Source organism: Schistocerca piceifrons, chromosome 6 (genome assembly GCF_021461385.2).
Source record: "Schistocerca piceifrons isolate TAMUIC-IGC-003096 chromosome 6, iqSchPice1.1, whole genome shotgun sequence".
In the NCBI taxonomy this organism is placed as follows: Eukaryota; Metazoa; Arthropoda; class Insecta; order Orthoptera; family Acrididae; genus Schistocerca; species Schistocerca piceifrons.
The window spans coordinates 308,171,832-308,197,277 of NC_060143.1; the positions used below are offsets into that span (position 1 = coordinate 308,171,832).

The following is a 25,446-nucleotide window of genomic DNA, read 5'->3' on the forward strand; positions in this document are numbered from 1 at the left end:
GTAGCAAATCCATAAATATGTAACTTAACAGGAGATACAGAAAACGTTTCAAAACCACAGTATCTTGGGAATATGTTTCACAGCTTCGTTTTTATTTTTATATACAGACAGATGTCGAGAAGCTCTACGCCAAATAGCTCTGTTAAATGTTTATTTGTTTAACTATTACTGCATAAATAAAAATGAGTTTGGTACCCTCTGGCAGAAAATTGTAAGTTTCATATAATATATCAGACTCCATAAATTAATCAGAAAACTCACAATGAAAATGAAAAGCGCCAGACACATCCTTATAACATACAGTGTCATGAAAAAATGTCGGCTATATTGTTTGTGACGTCATTACCAACAACGATTGGCTGCTGGGATTTGGTACTCCTTGGAAACGAAATAAGACTGAATTTGGTACTCTTCATCATGAACAGCAACTCTTAGGGGGAAATATATAACGGATACGTTATGTTTTGGCATAAATAACAGGTTTTTAATACATAGGTAATGTTTCTGAGTAGTACTGCCACATGTTATTACATTTTTCAATTTTTCGGATTTGGTACCTTCTGGAAAGGAGCTTGTCAAATTTTATATGACGATAAGAGGCGTGAATTCATGGGGGAGCTGAAATATAATATCCATTTGTTGCCGTATTGAGAGCTCGCAGTGACCATTTATAAAAGGAACCGCGGACTGTCGTTCGAAACCAAGGTCGGTCACAGAAGCGAATCTAGGCCTCAGACGCCCATGTTTGATGTTTTATCACCAAAGAATATCCGAATAAACTTGATTACTGAAACGATCATTTTAAATTGATGTAAAGGCGAAAGATAGCGCAGCCAAAGGAGGGAAACGTGTTGTCGGAAAGCGGGACTTGTGTTATCACCAGCGTCATTCAGTGGCTGTAGCCATGTGTACGTCCGCTAGATATCAGCCACTTCCGCTCGTTTAGGAAGGCAGTCAGTCAGGCTGCAGCTCTCGGCTGATATACTACAACTACAGAGCGGCAAGTTAAGTGTTTACCTTTCTGTGTTTTCCTTGTAACATACTTATTAAATTTCGTTCGTGTTTTTCTTTTTAAGAGGTTTAATTTCGAGTTTTTGTATTCGTAAATTCATTTAGTCTGAAGTGCAGTAGTTGCTCACTGAACCGCCAGCTACACATCTCATTAGTGCATCAGCGTCCATTGGTGACACATCGGGAGTGTAGCAAGTTGCATATCTAGAACTCTGTCTTCTTTTATTGCTCACTTCTTCAGTTAGTCTTACTAGGATGGCTAAGATGAGTGCATGCTTTTTGCGGACGCAGGAGGAGCTGGCCGCAGTTTGCGAACAGCTGAATGTGTTTTGGCTACGGTCAATCACCTTCAGGCCGCTCCTTTAGAGTGTAGTGGTGGCGGAGAATCTGGCGCGTCGCGTGGGTCACCACAGGTGTCGTTTATTTTGTCCACGGGCTACGCTTCCGTGGTACCTCCTAGTGTCCCCGACATTGGAGCCGTCCTCAACAGCAAGGTGAGTGGCGGGTGGTAACGCGTTCGCGTCGCTCGAGTTGGAAGGCCCATTCACCCCTTGAGTGCACAGGTGACCGGTCCTTCAGCAGGGTGCAAGCAGGAACACGTGGGCAGGGATTTGCTAATTATTGGGAGTTTCAATGCTGGCGCGTTATGGAGCCCCTTAGGAAGATATCACTCAGGACTAGGAAAAAAGCCAATGTGCACTCAGTATGTCTGCCGGGAGTTCTCATGCGAGCTGCGGCAGCGCCCTGGTCTGAGGCTATCGAGCGAGCAGGGTGCAGTCCTCTGCAAATTGTGGCTCACGTCGGCATCAGTGACGCCCACCGCATAGGTTCTGAGGCGGTCCTAAGTTCGTACAGGCGGGTGGCGGAGGTGGTGAAGGCTGCCGGCCTCGCGCACGGGGTGCAAGCAGAGCTCGCAGTTTGCAGCGTCGTTCCCAGAATTATCGGTGTTCTTTGGATTGGAACCAAGTGGATGGTCTCAACCAAAGGCTTCGTCGACTCTGTGACGGTCTTGGCAGCTGATTTCTAGACCCTGTGTTATCGTCTGGGGATTTGTAGGACCCCCTTTGATAGGACAGGGGTGCACTACACAAAGAAAGCAACTACTCGGGTAGAAGAGTACTGTAAAGTGCACAGAGGTTTTTTTTAGGCTAGGCAGTAGTTTGCGGTGCTCTGATGAACACAATCCGCTCGATATGCAGCAAGGGAAACCGAACGGCTTTCAGAATAAAGACACCTCAGCTGTCATAATTTTATCAGTAAACTGTCGAAGTATTCAAATTCCCGAATTTACTGCCCTCCAGGGAAGTTCTCACGCTCAAATTATTCTTGGGACCGACCTGGCTGAAACCCGAAGTGGAAAACTCTGAGATATTTAGCGAGTATATCGGAAAGGGGAGTGTTCATTGAACTTCGCAAAAATTTTGTCTATATTGAGGTCGAAGTTGAGTGTAAAACTGAAGACATTTGGTCATTTGTAACAGGTGTAGGCGAAACCAATTTAATTGTTGGATGTTTTTACCGGGCAACCGATTCTGCCATGAAAGTTCTAGAGTCATTGAAATAGCACGTAAATAACCAGATCATGCAATACTAGCTGGAGGCGACTTTTAAAAATGGTTCAAATGGCTCTGAGCACTATGGGACTTAACATCTATGGTCATCAGTCCCCTAGAACTTAGAACTAGATAAACCTAACTAATCTAAGGACAGCACACAACACCCAGTCATCACGAGGCAGAGAAAATCCCTGACCCCGCCGGGAATCGAACCCGGGAACCCGGGCATGGGAAACGAGAACGCTACCGCACGACCACGAGCTGCGGACGGAGGCGACTTTAATCTACTGAGTATAGACTGGGGTGTCTCTGGATTTTTTGCGTTAGGGGGGGGGGGGGGGGTACAGACACACAGTCATGCGAAATATGTTCGACTACGTTTTCTAAAAACTGTCTTGCCTTGAAAAGCTAGCTCGGCAGCTCACACACAGTGGACATATCCTAGACCTTTCGGCTACAAATAAGCCGGACCTTATCGAAAATGTCTGTATAAGAAGAGGATAAGCGATCGTGATGTCATTGCAGTAATTATGATTACGAAAGTTAATAAATCAGTCTGGAGATCCGTACCACAATTGTTTTATTGCTGGTAACTGTATGGCAGGTATTTCAGAATGTTCCACAGTTCAACGTCTTAAACTGTTGTAAATGTTTGCAGCTACAGTGTACCACTTTTGACTGAGCTGCAGTTACCGAGAAGTGGTTTTGGTTTCTACAAGTGTGGCCAGTCAGTTCACAGTCCTATGTTCCGTTGGTCCACAGGATAGTATATGTCATTACAAGACATACTGTAAGTGAAAGCTCTTAAACCAACTGCAATAAGTTAACATAATTAATATTTTACATGACAGGCTTGTTTTGGCTTAATTGCCATTATAAAGCACCCTACAGAAATAAGATTATCTATATGTAAATCGTGGCTGTTCAATATTGATATTTGCTTTGCTACTTTCATCTATTTGGAAGCTATGACCATACTGCATCTGTAGTAAATTTTATCTGTCAAGCAGCAGTATGTAAAATTTATGTAATATATCTTCTCTTAACCACTGCTCATTCAGAACACAACAGAGAAGAATCAATCTGAAATGACCATTTCCAGTTCTATTCACTTTTTGCATAGTGACCGAACATTCTGGTAAAATAGCATAAAATCATTTTTCTGGATTGCTTTGTTGAGAATTTATCACTACTTTGCTTTCAGATTCCTGTTTCTCATTAAACCTTTCTACTCGCTGGTCTGATCTATCATCTTTTCTATTTTTTAAAATTATCACCACATTAACTAAAAATCCATTTGGATTTTATTAATTTATTTTTTTAAACACAGCTGTCAATATTTTCTGCAACCTTTAGAGCCTAACTACCCAAGTGAAATTTGTCTGGTTTTAAGTTATTACTGGTAATGCATTTATTATGATTTAGAAATACTGCCCCTAAAGTGTCACCTGGTATAGCACATAGTCAATTATCCTGTATGTATAGATATTGCTCACTGATTTGATGTGCAGAACTGCACTTATTACCGTCTTGAATTCGCAATGGATGTTCTCGGCTTTTCTAATTGCATTTCTTGTTTCGTTTATGGCGTCGTTTTCACTCTGCTAGGAAGAGAATTCGTCCCCAAATTCGCAAAGAAACCTCTATAATTTTCTTTGCAGACATTGGAACCTCCTTTGAGGTTTGTTTGGTACTTCAAACGTTTTTCATGTGTTTATTCATCTGATGCATCCTAATGCTATGTAGAACATGGGTTTAACAGTTTGGGGCATCGATATTTTTCGGAATAGAATTGCCAGTTTAAAGAAACTCGTTTTGTTACACTCAGTTCTGTTCATGAGCATAGGTTTTACTTGCATTTCTTACATTAATCTGTTTGTACATGTCTGTCAATTTCACGTGTTCTGTATATATCTGTCGAATCCTTTTTCACTTAATTTTGATCATTTCTCTCACTTTGTATTGTCTTTTGAGAATGAGTGACGTTGTGTGCATATTTAACAGCTTGAGAATACGATCACTTTTCACAAGGAAGTTTCTCCTTTCCTTCTGTCAATGATAGAAATCCTATCTTTAGAGTTTCCATGTCACTGTTATGTTGCTTTACAATTTGGACTTTCGAGTTCACAGTTTTTATCAGATCCACTTTTTCTTCAGGTACACAAACACGACAAGACCACGGAAAATTGTCATTTATAAATTTTAGATTAGCTTGCTGGCATCTTTCATGCCACCTGAAGTTAAATGTTACGCAGGTGATGACTTTCAGAAAACATTTTTCACATGCTGAAGTATCGTCGATTGGCTCTTCTCTGGATATCGAAGTGTTACTTCACTGATGTGTTGGCACCATCCTTCAGCTGCTATTCCAGAAAGCCCAGTAAATTATCTGGTATATCTGTGACAGTGTCTCCTACATTACTTGAATATCTTTGTTTCATATTTCATAGCCCTACTTTTTTCTTGTGATAATTTTTCCTTGTCTTTATTTCTACTACAATTTAGACTTAGTTCATTTGTTTAATCGCTTTCTCTGCCCGTCCTAAAACAGCCTTGGTTTGTGTGCAGGATGAGCAGAAGCAGTGTAGAAAGCTTGTAAGGGTGTTGTAGGGGAAGCTGTGCTGAGAAATAAATAGTAAGGAAAAAATCGATACTTTGCGTCGTTTCCCAGTTATTTAACATTGAAGTTAGCCAATGAGATCGTCACGCGCCCAAATTCAAGCAGCCTGCCAGAGACAGTGCTGCCAAACTTGACCTTCGTTTGGTTTCCTCAAAGCGAAAACACTTAGTTTTTGCTCATGTAGCTTAAATTTATGTCTTCCAAAAAAGGCGTATTTTAACTGATAATGAACATTTCAACAATGTATCTCCCAGATTAACAGGTAATTATGTCTTGAAGCATTTTAACGTGTAAAAGTGCTTGAATTTGCGCGCGCAACGACCTGATTAGCTAACTTCAGTGCTAAGTAACACTGAAATCGCACAACGTATGGAATGTTTTTCTTAACAATTATTTCTCACCACACTCGTCCCTGCAACACCCTCCCGATCTTTTCAGACTGTTTCTGACCAACCAGTATTGCGGGACTTACAGCACAGTGAGTTTAGCCATCAACGTTACATGGTGACGTCGTGGCATACGTCAGTAACACCGGAACGATATTCTGGCCTTAACTTGAAGCAGTACAGCGGAAGGCGGGAGCTATGTTAGCTGAAACCAAAGTGCAAGAGATGACTGTCCTGTGATTGTAAAAGACAGGGGCAATCTAAATCTATCTGAAGGAAAAGATTCGATCTGTAGAAGTGTTTCTAGTTGTTGTCGAACGTCTTTTAAGCACTGTAGCAACATATATCTCAGGTATGTACAAACTACAACAATTCAGCACGCTCAAAATGATTTTGTAAATGTACTACTACGCATCTTACTTGTTGTGAACTTCTAAGTTTGATTACCCCTGCAACACTATTAAGACTTTAGGTTAGGTAAGGTTAATCTTGACATTGGCTTGAATTTGGCTTACTGACTACATGTATAGGACTAATTATTCTTTACTTATCTGAGTGCAAATTGCAATACCCTTTGGTCTTAAATAATTTATTAGTTCTGTGAATCAAGGACTCTGCAGTGTAAAAAAGATTCTGAATCTTGCCTTAATAACTAAACGCAATTTCTGAAATTTTTCCCACACATCTTGTCAACAACAGTGATATCACACAATACTGTATGCCTCTTATATATTTAAGAAATTCAATTTTAATTCATGTTACAGTTTTATTTTTTGGATACTCCATTACTGCATTGAATCAGTGCTCAATCAAGTAACCCTTCAAGACTCATTTAAAACTGTTTATGTCCGTTATTACTTTTGTTGAAGTGGGTAATGCGTTATACAGTTTGATGCCAGGATGAGGAATGGGATAGTGCTGTATTTGTCCTTTGTATATGTGGATAGCTTATTTCTCATGTTTAGCAGCTATTTACAGATGAATTATGGGTGCCATGTGGAGTGCTACTGTTTAGTTTTTCTTTTACAATTACAGCATTATCTGGTAGGTATATACAAAGAAGTGGTAGTATTTTATATTTCCTCAACAGCTGCCTGCATGATGACATTTGGTCCACTATTTCCATTAATTCTGTACTCAAAATGGTTTAAAACTTGTACCACTGTTTTCCAAAATACTACATGATATTTGAATACTGAGAGAGCATAAGCAAAATATGTGGGCTGGAAGTCTTCACACACAATAGAAAATGGCACATATTCACCTACAGTATCAAAAACGTCCACAGAATAGGCTATATATTGAAGAAAGAGGGACTTCAAACAGCATATAGGACAGACAATACAGCACAGAAAAAACTCAGAACATAGGAGACACCCACAGATAAGCTCAACAGATCAGGAAATTATCAACTCACATGCATCACTTTTCAATCAGTATTCGTTGGACAAACATAGTGCTCACCGCGTTTTACGTAATAAAAAGGCGTTTATAAAGAAAGAAATTACGCAAAGTACATTAACATGTGCGCACAGTGTCCTTGGAACACAAAAGAAAAAGGATCAGTCACAACAAAACGTTAATAGTAACACATATATACACGAAACATTTGACATGCAAAAATCAAGTTTTTCAAAAATCAGGGGATGCGTTAACTCACCCAGACTTTCAGCTTTTGGTTTGCAGATGACAAGCTATCAGTGCAGGAAACCATACTAGTGGTCCTGCAAAACCATATAATGTAAAATCACGATAAGAAGCAAAACGAAGAAAAACTTCCTTTAGACTCACTTTGTTAAATTACTTACAACCTAAAATACGTTCACTTTTCACAGTTTTTCAATAAACAAAAACCCACTGATGATGGCCCAGACGTGCTCTAACATTTTTGGGTAAAAAAAAAAAAACAGTGTGTTGGCAAAAAGGCGGAACCCATAACCTATAAAGTGTGTTTTCTGTTTTTCAGAGAGTTGAAAATGAGTGACCAGGGAAGTGTAAACGACACAGACATTGAAGCTGATTTGGATGAGATGGCATCAGATACTGCTCGTGTACGCGACGAGTCAGTTGATGAGATGCACACAGCGGCCAATTCATCTGGGGCACATGTTCCCATTGTAACACGCCAGCCTTCCCATATCAGTGAAATGCTGGAGGACCTGCCATTGGACTATCGAGACTCGTCACTTGTAAGTCTCCCTATCTATTATTTAGGTAAATTACTGGTTCTGGATACTGAATTCTATTAGTTTACTGTATTTTTAATGTTGCATTAGGCTATCGACTTTTTGCACGGTACTGAAGGAAAACTTACTCCAAAAGGTCACGTTTGACAGTTACTGAGTTCCTAACGAGGTACCTTTGTGACACATACCCTACCAAACTTCTTTTCTCACTCCTCCACATAACCTGATGCTGTTAATACATAGTTAGTCAGTTTCATGTTCTGCTGATCGTTTGCACATCAAACTGCAATATGTGGACTGAGTAATTTTACATATACTTCACAACTTAATTTTTAAATATGGCTACATGGTGAACATTTATAAAGTCCCTTCTTAACTATGTTTACCATTGTAAGTTAGTAATTCTTACCAACAAACTTTTACACAGTACAGTAATAGAATTTTTTTTCAATGAGAAACTTTTTTAGTTTGCTTGCAAATTTTACTTTGATCAAATATTTTTATTCCACAATCGTGCACCCCTTTTTGTGTAAAGACAGCCTTAATAGGAAACACGTAATGGTATTTTTCCTTCAGGTATGGTACTTATATGCACAATTGTTTTTTGAACTGCATTGGATTATTTACAATATGCAACATGAGGAACTTCTGGAAAATGGTGTCAGCATGTAGTTACTGACATCTCTCATATCATATTTCTCAAAGAGGGGTTTGTCAATGGTATATTTCAGTCTCACTGGAGAAATGCCTTGTATTAGTGATGCATTATGTATTGAATATAAGATAGTGCTTATTATAAGGGAACAAATCTTTAGTACTCTATAAGAACCACCATCAAAACCAGATGAACTTTTATTTTCGAGAGAATGTATAATTTCCTTAATTTCAGAAGGAGAAGTTGGTGATATATTCATTCATATGAGTGAATATTATGAAAGTTACATTTTCGGTGTACTGCAGTGATTTTGTTCTTGAACTGTTTGTTCTGATGTTTTCTGTTATATTTAAGAAAACTATTAAATATATTTGCTACTTATGAATCATCATATATCGTCCCTCATTCAGTTCGGTAGTGATGTTATCCTGTGGCCGATTTCCCTGTCTCTCGTCTCACTAAATTTCATGTAACCTTCAGCATGTTGTCAGAATTACTGATTCCTTACATATACGCAAATTTCTTAATTTTTAATAAATTTTCACGGTAGTTTTGAGTGGCTTTTGTAGTGTTTAACTACTGCAGAATCTCTGCTCCTTCTAGCCGAATACATTTAACATCTTCTTTCAAAAGATATGTTGATCCAGCTTGTGATCCATGCGTTTTTTCCATGGTTGTTTAAAGTTCTTTTTGATTAGCTTTTTCAAAAATGCATTGAAATGATGAGAAATGTTTCTTCTAATCAGCAACAGTTTATATTAAACTCCAACTGAATTGTACTTCATGTTTAGACAAGAAAGCCCCCACACTGTCTAATGTTTGTCCACACATCAGTGCAAAGGAACAAAGGAAGTTTAGGGTTTAACATCCTGTCAAAATCGAGGTCACTAGATATAGAGCATAAGTACAGGTTTTTTTGAGGATGAGAAAGGAAATGAGCCATGCCGTTTTGAAGGAATCATCCTGGTATTTGCCTCAAAGGAATTGGGCAAATCACAGATAAATCTAAGTCCGGGTGGTCTCATCCATATTTTAAACGCTATCCTTTCAAATTGAGTCTAGTGTGATTACCACTGATGTACCATGCTCGGTGTCCTCTGTGCATCCATTGCTTTCAGTTTTCACAAGGTCACCACAAAAAATTGTCTGTTGTCTCATTTAATATAAAAATACTCATAAATCAATCATAAATGTTTGCACATATTTTCCACTCGCCAAATACGTGATTAAGCACACCTCACTCAAGTTGGGCTCACTCTGCTGACATGCAAATCATACAAAACTGACATGAGTGTACAAATATTACTGTTCTCGCCTATTCTCCATACCTCAGTGTTAGATACCAACATTATGCACCCCGTGACCTGCTTGGTAGGCTAGACTCACTTATTCACACAAGGCAGATTCTGCATGTGCCAAAGCCACACCTACCTCAGATGACAGGTATCTTTGCACCAGCTGTGGGCAAATCCTCGATAAGCAATAAGTAAACTGGAAACTTAGTTAAAAGGATCCTAAAAGCGAAAATCCCAGAAAAATTCCAAATTCTTTCTGCTAATGATAAAAAACAGCAACAGAGCTGTGTCAAATTAATTGTAGCTCCGATAATTTTAACATTTTACTGCATTTTCTTTTACAGGTTCTTTATTTACCACATAAATTACCGAAAAAAATGAAAAATCAAAACTATGAAATTGTGTAGAGTTTTATTTAACTTAAACATTCCTTAACAGATATAGCAAAACACATTGATAACATCATGACATTAAGCGCTTTTGTTAGTGTCGAATCTAAAATGAGCAAAATGTGTAAAATACCATGAAATAGGTTACATACTTGTCTGAAAGACATTCTAAGGAATTAATCTATTCACTGAAAAGAAAGACTTTATTTATTGTGAAATTAGCAGATTTGATCAACTATGTGCATAAGAATACAATAAAATTTCAAAAATTCCGTCTGCTATTAGAAAAGCATATCAATCTGTTCTCTTTTATAGCAATTGCTACAAGTATGAAAAAGATTAATGCACACAGGGGACAATGTTTCCTTTTAGGGGTTGCATACATGCATGCTTGAAAGCTGTAACATGCCACAATGTAATGCTTCTGAACGTTGTCATGTTTCTCATAATGCAATGTCTGAGCGGGTCCCTTGTTGCTTACCTGGCACCTACTCCGTATACCTGGTTGGTGGTTTATGATATGTCAGGCAGAATTAGATCACTTGAAATTTGAACTAGCTGGCTGAAGTAGGTATATGATCTTTGGAACTGAGTAAAGGTAACAAGCAATAGATAAAAGGAGAATAGCTCTTCACCATAATCAACGAAATAAATCTGACTTGTTACGTGACATGGGAGGGGAAGAGTGTTATCCAGCTGTAGGCCACATTAGGGTGCAGCTGACTTCTAGCAAAGAAACTTAATGGAGAGAGTTAATTAGTTAGTTACTTGCATGTTCCATTGATCAATCTCATGCTAACAGTTATGATGTGGAATGTGTCAAGTGCATAAGAAATGCGCACATGAATGAAGGTCTTCTTTTAAAAAAATGCTTAAAATCTTTGTTACCTACCTCATGCACTTAAATGGCACAAAATACATGTATTATACCTATAGATTTATTTATTCTTATTCAAAAATTCATCTATGGAACAGAAGGAGCTGTCAAGGAGATATGATTTCAATTTATTTTTAAAACTGTTACTGCTGTCTGCAAGACATTTTATTTCATCTGGTAATGTATCGAAAAGTTGTACTGCGACACATTTTACCCATTTCTGTGCCAAAGATAAGTTAAGTAGAGAATAGTGTATTAATTTCTTCAGGTATTATAATCATGAATGTCAATGTTGTTTTTACACTGGTCCATGTTGTCGAGAACAAATTTCATTACTGAGTAAATGTACTGTGAGACTGTTGTAAGAATTGCTTATGCTTTAAAGAGATGCCTACAAGATGTGCGACTATGAGCCCCACACATTATTCTAACCACTTTCTTTTGAGCAGTGAATACTTTTTGTCTAAGTGTTGAGTTACCTCAAAATAGTATTCTGTATGACATCAGAGAGTGAAAGCATTCAAAGTATGCTAGCTTGCTATTTTCTATCTCCTCAAAATTATCAATTACTCTGATTGCAAAAGTTGCTGAACCTAGTCGCTTTAGGACATTCAAATGATGAATTTTCCAATTGAGATTCTCAACTATATGTACACCCAAAAACATAGTATGCTCTACCCCATCTATTGACTTCTGTTGATGTGTTATATTTAGTGAAGGAACTGTACTCCTTGCATTAGAAAATTGTATGTACAGTATTTCTTCAAAGTTCAGAGCAAGCCCATTAAAAAAAACTAATCAATAACTTTCCCAAAGACATTATTTGTATCATTTTCTATTGGAGTTCCTTTAACTGGATTATTAATGATGCTTGTATCATCAGCAAACCGTGTCAGTTTAGCTTCTTCTTTCAAGTAAGAAGGGAGGTCGTTCACATATATCAAAAACAGAAGGGGACCCTTGATCGAACCCTGTGGAACACCTTGTGTAATTTCACACCAGTTATATAAAGTGATAAACTTCCTTAAATTACTTAAACCATATAAAGAAACTTTTTGCTTGCTGTTAGGTAGATATGACTTTGACGACTCATATGCTATACCATTTATACCATACAATTGTAATTTCTGTAACATAATGTCATGGTTCACACAATCTAACACTTTGAGTAAGTGACAGAAAATTCCTGTTGGTGACATTTAACTTTTTAAAGGATCCATTAAGTGGGCAGTAAAATTGTATATTGCTCTCTGAGTGGGAAAGCACTTTTGAAATCCAAACTGTGATTTACTCAGTATCCCATTACTGAAACTTCCTGGCAGATTAAAACTGTGTGCCCGTCGAGACTCGAACTAGGGACCTTTGCCTTTCGCAGGCAAGTGCTCTACCATCTGAGCCTCCGAAGCACGACTCACGCCCGGTCCATACAGCTTTACTTCTGCCAGTATCTCGTCTCCTACCTTCCAAACTTTACAGAAGCTCTCCTGCGAAACTTGCAGAACTAGCACTCCTGAAAGAAAGGATACTGCAGAGACATGGCTTAGCCACAGTCTGGGGGATGTTTCCAGAAAGAGATTTTCACTCTGCAGCGGAGTGTGCAGTGATATGAAACTTCCTGGCAGAAGCGTCGTGCTTCGGTAGCTCAGATGGTAGAGCACTTGCCCGCGAAAGGCAAAGGTCCCGAGTTCGAGTCTCGGTCGGGCACACAGTTTTAATCTGCTAGGAAGTTTCACATCAGCGCACACTCCACTGCAGAGTGAAAATCTCATTCTGGAAACATCCCCCTGGCTGTGGCTAAGCCATGTCTCCGCAGTATCCTTTCTTTCAGGAGTGCTACTTCTGCAAGGTTCGCAGGAGAGCTTCTGTAAAGTTTGGAAGGTAGGAGATGAGATACTGGCAGAAGTAAAGCTGTGCGGACCGGGCGTGAGTCGTGCTTCGGTAGCTCAGATGGTAGAGCACTTGTCTGCGAAAGGCAAAGGTCCCGAGTTCGAATCTCGGTCGGGCACACAGTTTTAATCTGCCAGGAAGTTTCATATCAGCGCACACTCCGCTGCAGAGTGAAAATCTCATTCTGGAAATATCCCATTACTACTGGGATGGCTAGACACTCTTGAGCACATTACTTTCTCAACAGTTTTTTGAAATTGCAGTGAGAAAGTATGTTGTTGTTGTTGTGGTCTTCAGTCCTGGGACTGGTTTAATGCAGCTCTCCATGCTACTCTATCCTGTGCAAGCTTCTTCATATCCCAGTACCTACTACAACCTACATCCTTCTGAATCTGCTTAGTGTATTCATCTCTTGGTCTCCCCCTACGATATTTACCCTCCACGCTGCAATCCAAAACTAAATTGGTGATCCCTTGATGCCTCAGAACATGTCCTACCAACCGATCCCTTCTTCTGGTCAAGTTGTGCCACAAACTTCTCTTCTCCCCAATCCTATTCAATACTTCCTCATTAGTTATGTGATCTATCCATCTAATCTTCAGCATTCTTCTGTAGCACCACATTTCGAAAGCTTCAATTCTCTTCTTGTCCAAACTATTTACCGTCCATGTTTCACTTCCATACATGGCTACACTCCATACAAATACTTTCAGAAATGACTTCCTGACACTTAAATCTATACTCGATGTTAACAAATTTCTCTTCTTCAGAAACGCTTTCCTTGCCATTGCCAGTCTACATTTTATATCCTCTCTACTTCGACCATCATCAGTTATTTTGCTCCCCAAATAGCAAAACTCCTTTACTACTTTAAATGTCTCATTTCCTAATCTAATTCCCTCAGCATCACCCGACTTAATTCGACTACATTCCATTATCCTTGTTTTGCTTTTGTTGATGTTCATCTTATAACCTCCTTTCAAGACACTGTCCATTCCGTTCAACTGCTCTTCCAGGTCCTTTGCTATCTCTGACAGAATTACAGTGTCATCGGCAAACCTCAAGGTTTTTATTTCTTCTCCATGGATTTTAATACCTACTCCGAATTTTTCTTTTGTTTCCTTCACTGCTTGTTCAATATACAGATTGAATAACATCGGGGAGAGGCTACAACCCTGTCTTACTCCCTTCCCAACCACTGCTTCCCTTTCATGTCCCTCGACTCTTATAACTGCCATCTGCTTTCTGTACAAATTGTAAATAGCCTTTCGCTCCCTGTATTTTACCCCTGCCACCTTTAGAATTTGAAAGAGAGTATTCCAGTCAACATTGTCAAAAGGTTTCTCTAAGTCTACAAATGCTAGAAACGTAGGTTTGCCTTTCCTTCATCTTTCTTCTAAGATAAGTCGTAAAGTCAGTATTGCCTCACGTGTTCCAGGATTTCTACGGAATCCAAACTGATCTTCCCCAAGGTCGACTTCTACCAGTTTTTCCATTCGTCTGTAAAGATTTCATGTTAGTATTTTGCAGCTGTGGCTTATTAAACTGATTGTTCGGTAATTTTCACATCTGTCAACACCTGCTTTCTTTGGGTTTGGAATTATGATATTCTGCTTGAAGTCTGAGGGTATTTCGCCTGTTTCATACATCTTGCTCACCAGATGGTAGAGTTTTGTCAGGACTGGCTCTCCCAAGGCCGTCAGTAGTTCCAATGAAATGTTGTCTACTCAGGGGGCCTTGTTTCGACTCACGTCTCTCAGTGCTCTGTCAAACTCTTCACGCAGTATCGTATCTCCCATTTCATCTTCATCTACATCCTCTTCCATTTCCATAATATTGTCCTCAAGTACATCACCCTTGTATAGACCCTCTATATACTCCTTCCACCTTTCTGCTTTCCCTTCTTTGCTTAGAACTGGGTTTCCATCTGAGCTCTTGATGTTCATACAAGTGGTTCTCTTATCTCCAAAGGTCTCTTTAATTTTTCTGTAGGCAGTATCTATCTTACCCCTAGTGAGATAAGCCTCTACATCCTTACATTTGTCCTCTAGCCATCCCTGCTTAGCCACTTTCCACTTCCTGTCGATCTCATTTTTGAGACGTTTGTATTCCTTTTTGCCTGCTTCATTAACTGCATTTTATATTTTCTCCTTTCATCAATTAAATTCAATATTTCTTCTGTTACCCAAGGATTTCTAAGAGCCCTGGTCTTTTTGCCTACTTGATCCTCTGCTACCTTCACTACTTCATCCCTCAAAGCTACTCATTCTTCTTCTACTGTATTTCTTTCCCCCATTCCTGTCAATTGTTCCCTTATGCTCTCCCTAAAACTCTTTACAACCTCTGGTTCTTTCAGTTTATCCAGGTCCCATCTCCTTAAATTCCCACCTTTTTGCAGTTTCTTCAGTTTTAATCTACAGGTCATAACCAATAGATTGTGGCCAGAGTCCACATCTGCCCCTGGAAATGTCTTACAATGAGAAAGTATATTGGTCGGTAATTATTGACATCAGTGGTGTCCCCTATTAGTAGAGAGGTTTGACAATGGCGTATTTTGACCTGTTTGGGAAAATATCTTGAGTTAGTGATGCATTCAGATGTGACTCAGAACGTCAGCTGTAACTGCTTCACATTGTTTTAATATCTTCTTAGAGATGTCATCTACTGCAACAGAACATTTATTTTTCAAAGGTTTAATGATTTTCCTTATTTAACAAGTAGTTGTTAAACGAAAATTAATCTGACCAGGGTTTCTCAAAACTGACTCTTCCATGTAATGCATGGCTTTTTCTTTTGAACTATTCTCACCAATTTATTTACCTACACTTAAGAAATGGTTGTTCAGTACATTAGCTACTTGCGTGCTCTTGGTGAAGATGCTATCATTTTCTTTAATAGTAATACTATCTACCCCAGTGGTTACTTTTCCTGTCTCTCTTCTAACAAAATTCCATACTGATTTCATTTTATTGCCCGAGTTGTTAATTTCAACTCTAATATAAATAATTTTTGATTTTCTGACAACTTTTCTCAGTACGTTGCAATAATATTTATAGCGTAAAATTACTTCTGGGTCTTTACTAATTCTTGCTGCCTCATACAATTTTCTTTTCCTTTCTAAAGACACTTTAATATCTGTAGTGATCCAAGGTTTCTTTGAAAACTGTTTGGTTTTACATTAAGTAATTTTTTGAGGCAACAGTGTTCAAAAAGGAATATAAATTTATCAAGAAATATGTTGCACTTATCATTGGCATTTGTCTCACTATGTGCAGCTCACCAATTAACATTCCTCAAACTTTCTCTGAAGTGCTCTATGAATACTGGGCTGAGCAGCCTTATACTTTTACTTAATAGTTTCTGAACTGTACACCCTGCTAAGCTATGTAAGTTAATCAGTTGTGCATCATGGTCTGATAATACATTTATCACAGGGAAAACATGAATTAGTTTTACATCCTCTTGCTGTACAAATACATTATCTTTTAGAGCTATATGTGTAGGGAAATTGATCACTGATTCTAAGTTATATGTCATTAATAATACTTCTATTAATTTTTCCTATCAGAAATGCTTAGAATGTTTACATTGAAATCACCACAGATTAATAACTTCTTCTTTTTGTCTGGCAAACAAGGGAGTCAAACCTCTTTTTTTAATGAATAGCTCCCAATCTCCTAATAGGGACCTGTACACTGTTGCTAATATCACACTACATTATCTAGCTGTAGTTCACATACAGAAACTTCGAAGTTCTGATTGACACAAAATTTGCTTGTACTTATACCTTTGTTTTGTGTAAAATGTAACTCCTCCTTTTCCATGCAATGTCTACAAGTGTAAGATTATACTCATTTATACTGACATCTTCCATCACCACAGATACATATTGTTAAGGCAGACAAAGTATATCAATCTCATTCTTATTTTTGAGATCATCTAAACACAGTATCAGCTCATCTACTTTATTTTTTATTCCTCTGATATTTTGATGAAGTAAATTGATACTATCCTTAGCTTTATCTCTATTTACTGTACATGAAGCTTCTTTTATTCTATTTTTCTTGATTATTGTGTGTCTTAACCATGGATTTAATCTAACAAACCTGTCTGCCTGGTCCCAGTAACCATAGGGATCATCCCTTGTGTGACTGTGCCCCCCCTTACAGTATCTGCTAATAGAGAAGCTAATTTATGTTTCCCCTTCCTATTTAGGTACAGGTCACGTGTAATGTGTTCCCACCTACCAACAGCATCAAGTGGAACAACAAATATGTGAGATTTTGTGATTGTGTGGAGCATCCAGTTCAGCTCAGTCTTAACATGCCATACAGCAGTGTTACCCATGGCTGATAATGCTGCTGAGAGACCTCCACAAACCCCTCATTCATGTGTCCACTTTCTGCTCCTATTTTGTCCAGGTCACTCCTAATACTATATCTTGGATTCATAGCCAGGCTGTTTCCTGCTCTCCCAACTATAATTACCTGATCTACATCCTCAAAGTCCCTGCATAGCGTAGCATGGAGTTGGAACAAAACAGTCTTGTTCCTAGGTAGTAGTCATAGAAGGAGTGTAGCCCAGATGGTACAGGACAAAAATGAAGCTCATAGCAAGGAAATAACTGTTTACCCAGTAAGAAATACTTTTTCTGATCATGATGCGCAGTTAGGATAAATAACATAGTGCCTTACAGCATGGATACTCCTTTGTGGAAATCAGGTAGAACAATTAATGACTTCAGGACCAACTTTCTGAGAATAGTTTACAGAAGATGACATGGGACATAATTTACAATGAAATCTGAATAACTGAACATCTCCTATTCAGATATTCTGTGAACTCTCTAAAGTTTTTAACTGTATTAATCATGAAATTCTTCTAGATAACTTAAGTATTATGGCACAAGTGGGACAGTGCAGAAAGATTTGATTCATATTTAACTGGAAGAATGCAGAAGGTTTAAATTAACAGTACAGATTATCTACAAAAATCAGCAGAGTCCTCTAAATGCAGATGTATCAAGAAAGACAGGGGTCAGACTTGGGCTCATATTGTTCTTAAAGTATGATAATGATGCAAAGGCAGTTCTCTTTGCTGATGATACAAGTATAGTAATCACACTCTACAAACAAGAATCAGGTGAGGAAATTGTAAGGAATGTCTTTAAGAAAATTGACTCTGTAAATGGGTCTCTGCAAATGGACTCTGACCAGATTTCACAGAAAAGAGTGAATTATGCTGCCACAAAAATCTTCAGTCTTTTGCCAAATTGCATTAATATCTGATTGATAGCTAAACAACATTTAAAAACAAATTAAAAGAATTTCTGAATGACAACTGTTTCTACTCAGTAGATGAATTTTTAAATATGAAGTAGTAACTGCAAAAATAAATAAATAAAATAAAATAAAAAACATTCTGTAAAGGAAATTTGTTAAACTGACATGTTCCACATCATTAAGAAATATCATATTCATGATCTATGGAACAATTATTAATGTATTCTATTGTATGTACCAAATGATAACATATAATTTAATCTATTCCACAATAAATGCATACTGGTATTTCAAAAAAGATTTCTGCACAAGCTAACCAGAAAAGAGAATAAACAATCAGGTAAAAAACTGTGGATCACTAGAGGGATTGAAGCATCTCATGAAAGGGAAAGGGAAATTTACCTTTTGGTTAGAAGAAGTAGAGACCCTGCACTAGTTGTACACTGCAAGAGGTACTCATAATTACTTTAAAAAGTTATTAAAAAATTAAAAAACATGCATATATGTAACAAATCAGTAATTCTGGCAGCGTGCTTAAGGCTATATGACATTTCGTGAAATGAGAGACAGGGCAACTGGCCACAAAACAGGATAACATCTGTACCAAACTGAATGGTAAGACAATATGTGATGATTCATAAGTAGCAAATATATTTAATAACCCTTTCTTAAATATAGTAGAAAACATCAGAATAAACAGTTCAAGAGCAAAATAACAGCAGTATGTTGAAAATGTAACTTCCATCATTGAGTGAATGTATCACGCACCATGTTGTCCATCTGAAATTAAGGAAATTATACAATCTCTCAAAAATAAGAGCTCATCTGGTTTTGATGGTGGTTCTTATAGAGCACTAAAGATTTTCCCTTATAATAAGCATTATCTTATTTTCAATACATAATGCATCATTAATGCAAGACATTTTTTGAGAGCCTGAAACATGCCATTGACAAACCCCTCCTTAAGAAAAGTGATAGGAGAGATGTCAGTAACTACATGCTGACATCAATTTCCAAAATTTTTGAGAAAGTGATGTAGCGTAGAATAATACCATACCTGAAAAACAATAACATACTCAGCAAATCACAGCTTCTATTTCTGAAGAGTTTCTCTACTGAAAATGCTATTTACATATTCCCTCAGCAAATTTTACAATAATAAAACAACAGCAGTTAGTATTTTCTGCAAACTATGCAAGCATTTCAATGCGTGAATCACAACACTCTCCTAGATAAATTGAAGTTTTATGGGATTGATAATATAGTCAACCAGTGGATAGTGTTATATCCAACAAATAGCCTCAGAAAGTTATACTTATCAGTTTAAGCAATATGGTCCAGGAACATAATTTTGACTTGGGAGAAACCATTTATGTAGGTCAACTGCTGTTTCTCATATGTGTCAACAATCTTACATTTAGTATACAACAAGCAGAATTAGTTCCTACTGCAGATGAAACTAGTATTGCCATCAATCCCAGAACATGTGCAGAAACAAAAGAAATAGTAAACAAAGTTTCTGAAAGTGTCACTGACAAGTTCCTTGTATGATCACACCCTCAATATTAAAACGACACAATATATTCAGTTCCATCTAGAGCTACTACACCAATAATAAGTGTAACACCTGGTGAGGAAATAATAAATAGGGTGGACACTTCTAAATTCTCAGGTGTCCATACTGATGAGAATTTAAATTGGAAAAAAACGTATTTTGGAAATGCCAAAACAACTTAGTTCAGCCACACTTGCGTTTAGAATGATTGCAAACCTTCCTGAGAGACAAGTCAGTAAGTCGATATATTTTACATGTTTTCATTCAATAATGTCATATGGATAAACATTATGGAACAACTCATCTTGAAGGAAGCAAGTCTTCATTGCGCAAAACATGCTGCAAATATAATATTTGGTGCTCGCCCATGGTCATCTTGTGCACAAGTGTTTGAGGTGGGCATTCTGACTATTTTTTTACCATATATTTATTCCCTCATGAAGTTTGTTATAATTGATGGACTACAATTCAAAATGAATATTGAGGTACATATTTATAATACCAGAAGGAAAAATGACATTCATTACACCACATTAAGGTTGTCTTTAGCATGAAATAATGTGCATACTGCTGCAGAAAAAAATTTTGAACACTTGTCAGGTGATATAAAGTGTCTGGCAGACAGCAAAATAAAATTTGGTAACAAACTGAGCAACTTTCTCATTGAAAACTCCATCCATTCTGTAGAAGACATTCTATTACTGAATTGTGTAAAAGATGGTGGGTTGGAATTACTAACTCACATCTGTATATCTGTTCCCTTTTAGTGAAAAAAGTTACTAAACTTCAGAATGTAACTGTATATACAAGTTCATTTATGATGTAAATGTAAAATGACTTGTTCCACATCATTACAATATATCGTGCAAAATGTTCTGTGGAACATGTAAGTAACTATCTACTCACAGTGACAAATCCTTGTAAGGGCAGAGTATGCTACTCTGAGTTTGTTCATGAACTTATTTGTGTGTTGATTCCTTTTGACTTTGTTATCCACTGGAAACCTCATCAAACTATACATGCTGTACTTAATTTTGGGTATAATCGTTAAAGTCTGCTTCTGCAGATACCATTACTAGTTTGAGATTTGTACAACATGAGTGTTTGAGAGACTGAGACAAAATGCCTGCTATGGATTAGATCTAGACTTGATCAGCTATCATCTGAGCTGTGTCTGTTAACACTGAGTTTGGACCCTTGATTAGTAGTGGCATGCTTATGTCATCAAAAAATTAGTGCTGAAGAGGTCTATAAAGTCATTGAAAGCATGTTTGTGTAAGTTTAGAATAAGCATGGATTTAATGCAAATCTTTTAGAACCCCACTTTTTGTGATTATGCACTCTTAGGCTAGTTTCATACCTGTGGCATTCTGTCAATGAGACACTGTCTTTTGTAATGAAGGTAAGAATCCGTTCATGCAAAAACTAATGCCATAATACCTTAGTTTGCCAAGTATCATATTGTGATTTACTCAATCAAAGTCTGTAGAAACATCACAAACTATAATAACTGAAAACATTTTTTGTTTAGTTCTGCCCGTAACTAATATATGAGATCATGTATTGTTTTTGTTAAGGAGAATCCTTTAAAATGGTCAAACTAAGAAGCGATTAACAAGTTATGCACAGTTAAACACGATAACTTCCTACACACATTTTAGTAGACTTTTGAGAATGAAACAGGTTAAAAGTCTGTAGAAACATCACAAACTATAATAACTGAAAAAAATTTTTTGTTTAGTTCTGTCAGTAACTAATATATGAGCTCATGTATTGTTTTCTCTAAGGAGAATCCTTTAAAATGGCCAAACTAAGAAGTGATTAGCAAGTTATGCACAGTTAAACATGATAACTACCTCAAACTCATTTTGGAAGACTTGGGAGAATGAAATAGGTCCAAAGTCTGTAGAAACATCACAAACTATAATAACTGAAAACATTTTTTGTTTAGTTGTGCCAGTAACTAATATATGAGATCATGTATTGTTTTCTCTAAGGAGAATCCTTTAAAACGGCCAAACTAAGAAGCGATTAGCAAGTTATGCATAGTTAAACACGATAACTTCCTCAAACACATTTTAGAAGATTTGGGAGAATGAAATAGGTCCATAAGTAGTGGTAGTTTCCTCATCTCCAACTAAATAGATGGGTGTTACCAAAGCATATTAATCTCAACTGGAAAATATCCCACCGAGTCAGCAACAGATTTTTAAAATTGTGCTGAGATCATCATCATGTTGTCGTGGTCTTCAGTCTAAAGACTGGTTTGAAGGATATCTCCATCTTATTCTATCCTGTGGAAGTACTTCATAATCAAATTACTGCAATATTGAATCTGCTTACTATATTCATCTGATCTACGATTTTTACCTCTCATATTTCGATCTTTTACTTAATAGATGATTCCTTGATTTCTTATAATGTCTCCTATCAGCCGATGGCTTCTTATAGTCAATTTGTCCAACAAATATCTTTTCTCACCAATTGTATATAGTATGTCCTCATTAGTTATGCTGTCCATCCATCTTCTCTTCAACATTCTCCTGTAGCACCAAATTTTAGAAGCTTCTATTTCCGTTTTGTTTTAACTGCTTATTGTCCACGTTTCCCTTCTATACAAGGCTACACTCCAAACAAATACTTTCGGAAAAGTCTCCCTAAAACTTAAATTATATTCGATGTTAACAAGTTTCTGTTTCTCAAAAATGCTTTTCTTACCATGGTCAGTTTTATTTTACACCCTTCCATTTCTCACATCATCAGTTACTTTACTGTCCAGATTGCAAGTCTCATCTACTGCCTTTAATGCCTCATTTTTTAATCCAATTACCTCAGCAATGCCTGACTTAATTCGATTACATTCCATTGCCCTTGTTTTGATTTCCTTGATTTTTTCTTCCTTTTACTTTACTGTTAGCTCAATGTACAGATTCAATAATGGTGGGGGTAGGTTACAACCATGTCCCACATTCTTCCCAGCCAGTCCTTCCCTTTTATGCCCTTCAACTCATATAATTGCCATTTGGTTTCCATATAAGCTGTAAATAACTCTTCACTCCCTGTATTTTCCCCCTGCTACCTTCAGATTTTGAAAGAATGTATTTCAGTCAACAGTGACTAGGTCTAGAAATGGTATAAACGTAGGCTTGTCTTTCCTTAATCTATTTCCTAATAGAAGTTACAGAGCTAGCATTGCCTCGTGTGTTCCTACATTTCTCCAAAGTCCAAAATTGGTCTTCCCTAAGATCGTCTTCTACCACTTTTTCTACTCTTCTGCAAGTAATTCACATCAATATTTTGACTTATTAAACTAATAGTTTAGTAATATTTACACCCATCAACATCTACTTTTTTGGAATTGGAATTCTTGCATTCTTGAACTCTGAGCATGTTTGACCAGTCGCAAATACCTTGCACATTAGGTGGAATAATTTTGTAATGGCTGGCCCCCCCAAGGATATCAGTAGTTCTGAGGGAATTTCGTCTATGCCAGGACCCTTGTTTCGACTTAGGTCTTTCAGTGCTCTGTCAGATTCTTTTTGCACTAACATGTCTCCCATATCATCTTCATCTACCTTCTCTTTTGTTTTCTATGAAATTGTCTTCAAGTTCATTTCCCTTGTATAGCCCCTCTGTATATTGTTTCTAACTTTCAATGCTCCCCTCCTTGCTTAGTAGTGGTTTTCCATCTGAACTCTTGGCATTCATAGGTATCTTTAATTTTTCTGTAGGTGGTTTCAATCTATCCTCCAAATATATGTGCTTCTGTAACCTTGCATCTGTTCTCTAACGATTCCTGCTTAACCATTATACATTTTGCAATAGTCTGATTTTTTAGACGTTTATATTCCTTTTTGCCTGGTTCTTTTACTGCATTTTTATATTTTCTTCTTTCACAATAAAGTCAATATCTTACTGATATAGTTGTGGTAGTACAATAGTTTCAGATAGTTGAAGTTGTCCACCTGTTACGAAATTGATGAGGGAAGGTCGAAAGTTGAATGAATGTTCCATTGTTTCCTCGACCATTGGGGTTTTTGACAGCTGGCATATTATTGTTTAGGTGCAGGGAGAAGAGGTAGCTGTGGAGATATGGCCGCCCAGTGTCACAGAGCACTCAGGACTGGAGCAGCTTCTCTCACCCTGTGACACCAGCAGACCATCACATGTGTATTTCAATGACTGTGATAATGACATTTCATATAATGATGGTGACAATCACAGTGATACTGATAATTGTGACTGTACTGATATTGACATCAATGAAAGCAATATTTGTTTATTTCATTTCCACAATTTTTATATTGGTAACTATAACAGAAATAATGAAACATTATCAGTTATTGACATAGGGAATTATTCATTTTTTAGTTATAACATTCATGACCAAAACTTTTGGTTTGTTAGGTATAGTGGCTCAAACAGTATCCCATCGTTGCTACCAACAGTTCATGATATTGTATTTAATATATTTTATATGTGTAGAGACACTGATAATAGCGATTATACTAATACTGTCGTCAATGAAAATGTTTGTTTACTTCATTTCCGTGATTTTTATATTGGTAGCTATAACAGAAATAATGAAACATTATCAGTTCTTGACATAGGCAACTATTCATTTTTTAGTTATAACTTTCATAACCGAAATTTTCATTTTGTTAGGTATAATGACTCAAACAGTATTTTGCCATTGTTATCAATAATACGTGATATTGTATTTAGTATATTTTATATATATCACGATAATACTAATATTGCCACCAATGGAAACAATATTTGTTTACTAAATTTTCAAGATTTTCGTATCGGTAACTATAACAGAAATAATGAAACATTATCAGTTCTTGACATAGGCAACTATTCAGTTTTTAGTTATAACTTTTGTAACCGAAATTTTCATTTTGTTAGGTATAATGGCTCAAACAGTATTTTGCCATTGTTATCAATAATACGTGATATTGTATTTAGTATATTTTATATATATCACGATAATACTAATATTGCCACCAATGGAAACAATATTTGTTTATTAAATTTTCAAGATTTTCGTATCGGTAACTATAACAGAAATAATGAAACATTATCATTCCTTGACACAGGCAATTATTCATTTTTTAGTTATAATATTCATAATCGAAATTTTGGTTTCATTAGGTTTAATGGGTCATACAGTATGTCTTCATTGTTGTCAACAGAATTCGATATGGTATTTAATAGATTTGGTATGTATATTACTTACATATGTTACAATGAAATCAATATTATGTTAGTGTTACAGTTAGTATTGCTATTGTATATTTTATATATAATCCATATGCACTATTAAACTGAAAATAAAGCGATTTTTTGTTATAATGTTCGTAACCGAAATCTAGGTTTTGTTAGGTTTGATGGTTCATACAGTATCTCTTCATTGTTGTCAATAGAATTCGATATTGTATTTAATAGATCAGGTATGTATATTTCTTATATATGTAATAATGAAATCAATATTATGTTAGTATTGCTATTGTATATTTTATAAATAATCCATATGCACTACTAAAATGAAAATAAAACGATAACCTATGGAATGAAGACAACCCTACAATATATTTTCTTTTACTGTGCAACTGCCTGTATGAGTGTCCTGAGCAAACTGCAGTACTCTTCATGCTCCAGATGAGACTTACTTGAAGTGTAAGTAACATAATGTGCATCTATGACTATTACAAATTTCACTAGAGTCCAACAATTAAATGTAA

At 36.8% G+C, this 25,446-nt stretch overlaps 1 protein-coding gene across 5 annotated transcripts; it reads left to right on the forward strand.

Annotated features, from left to right (window-relative positions):
• Positions 1-1,050: 1,050 nt before the first annotated feature.
• Positions 1,051-25,066, forward strand: LOC124802735 (probable serine/threonine-protein kinase clkA). 5 transcript variants are annotated; one of them, XM_047263709.1, is made up of 4 exons: positions 1,051-1,505; positions 3,226-3,357; positions 5,662-7,762; positions 23,763-25,066. In XM_047263709.1, exons 3-4 carry the CDS (start codon positions 7,550-7,552, stop codon positions 25,026-25,028), a joined length of 1,479 nt encoding a protein of 492 aa, XP_047119665.1. In that variant the 5' UTR covers positions 1,051-1,505; positions 3,226-3,357; positions 5,662-7,549; the 3' UTR covers positions 25,029-25,066. The 5 variants fall into 5 exon arrangements, with proteins under 5 accessions (XP_047119665.1, XP_047119666.1, XP_047119663.1 ...); XM_047263707.1 differs by having other exon boundaries at positions 1,060-1,505; positions 7,540-7,762; XM_047263710.1 differs by lacking the exon at positions 3,226-3,357 and having other exon boundaries at positions 1,052-1,505.
• Positions 25,067-25,446: the final 380 nt, after the last annotated feature.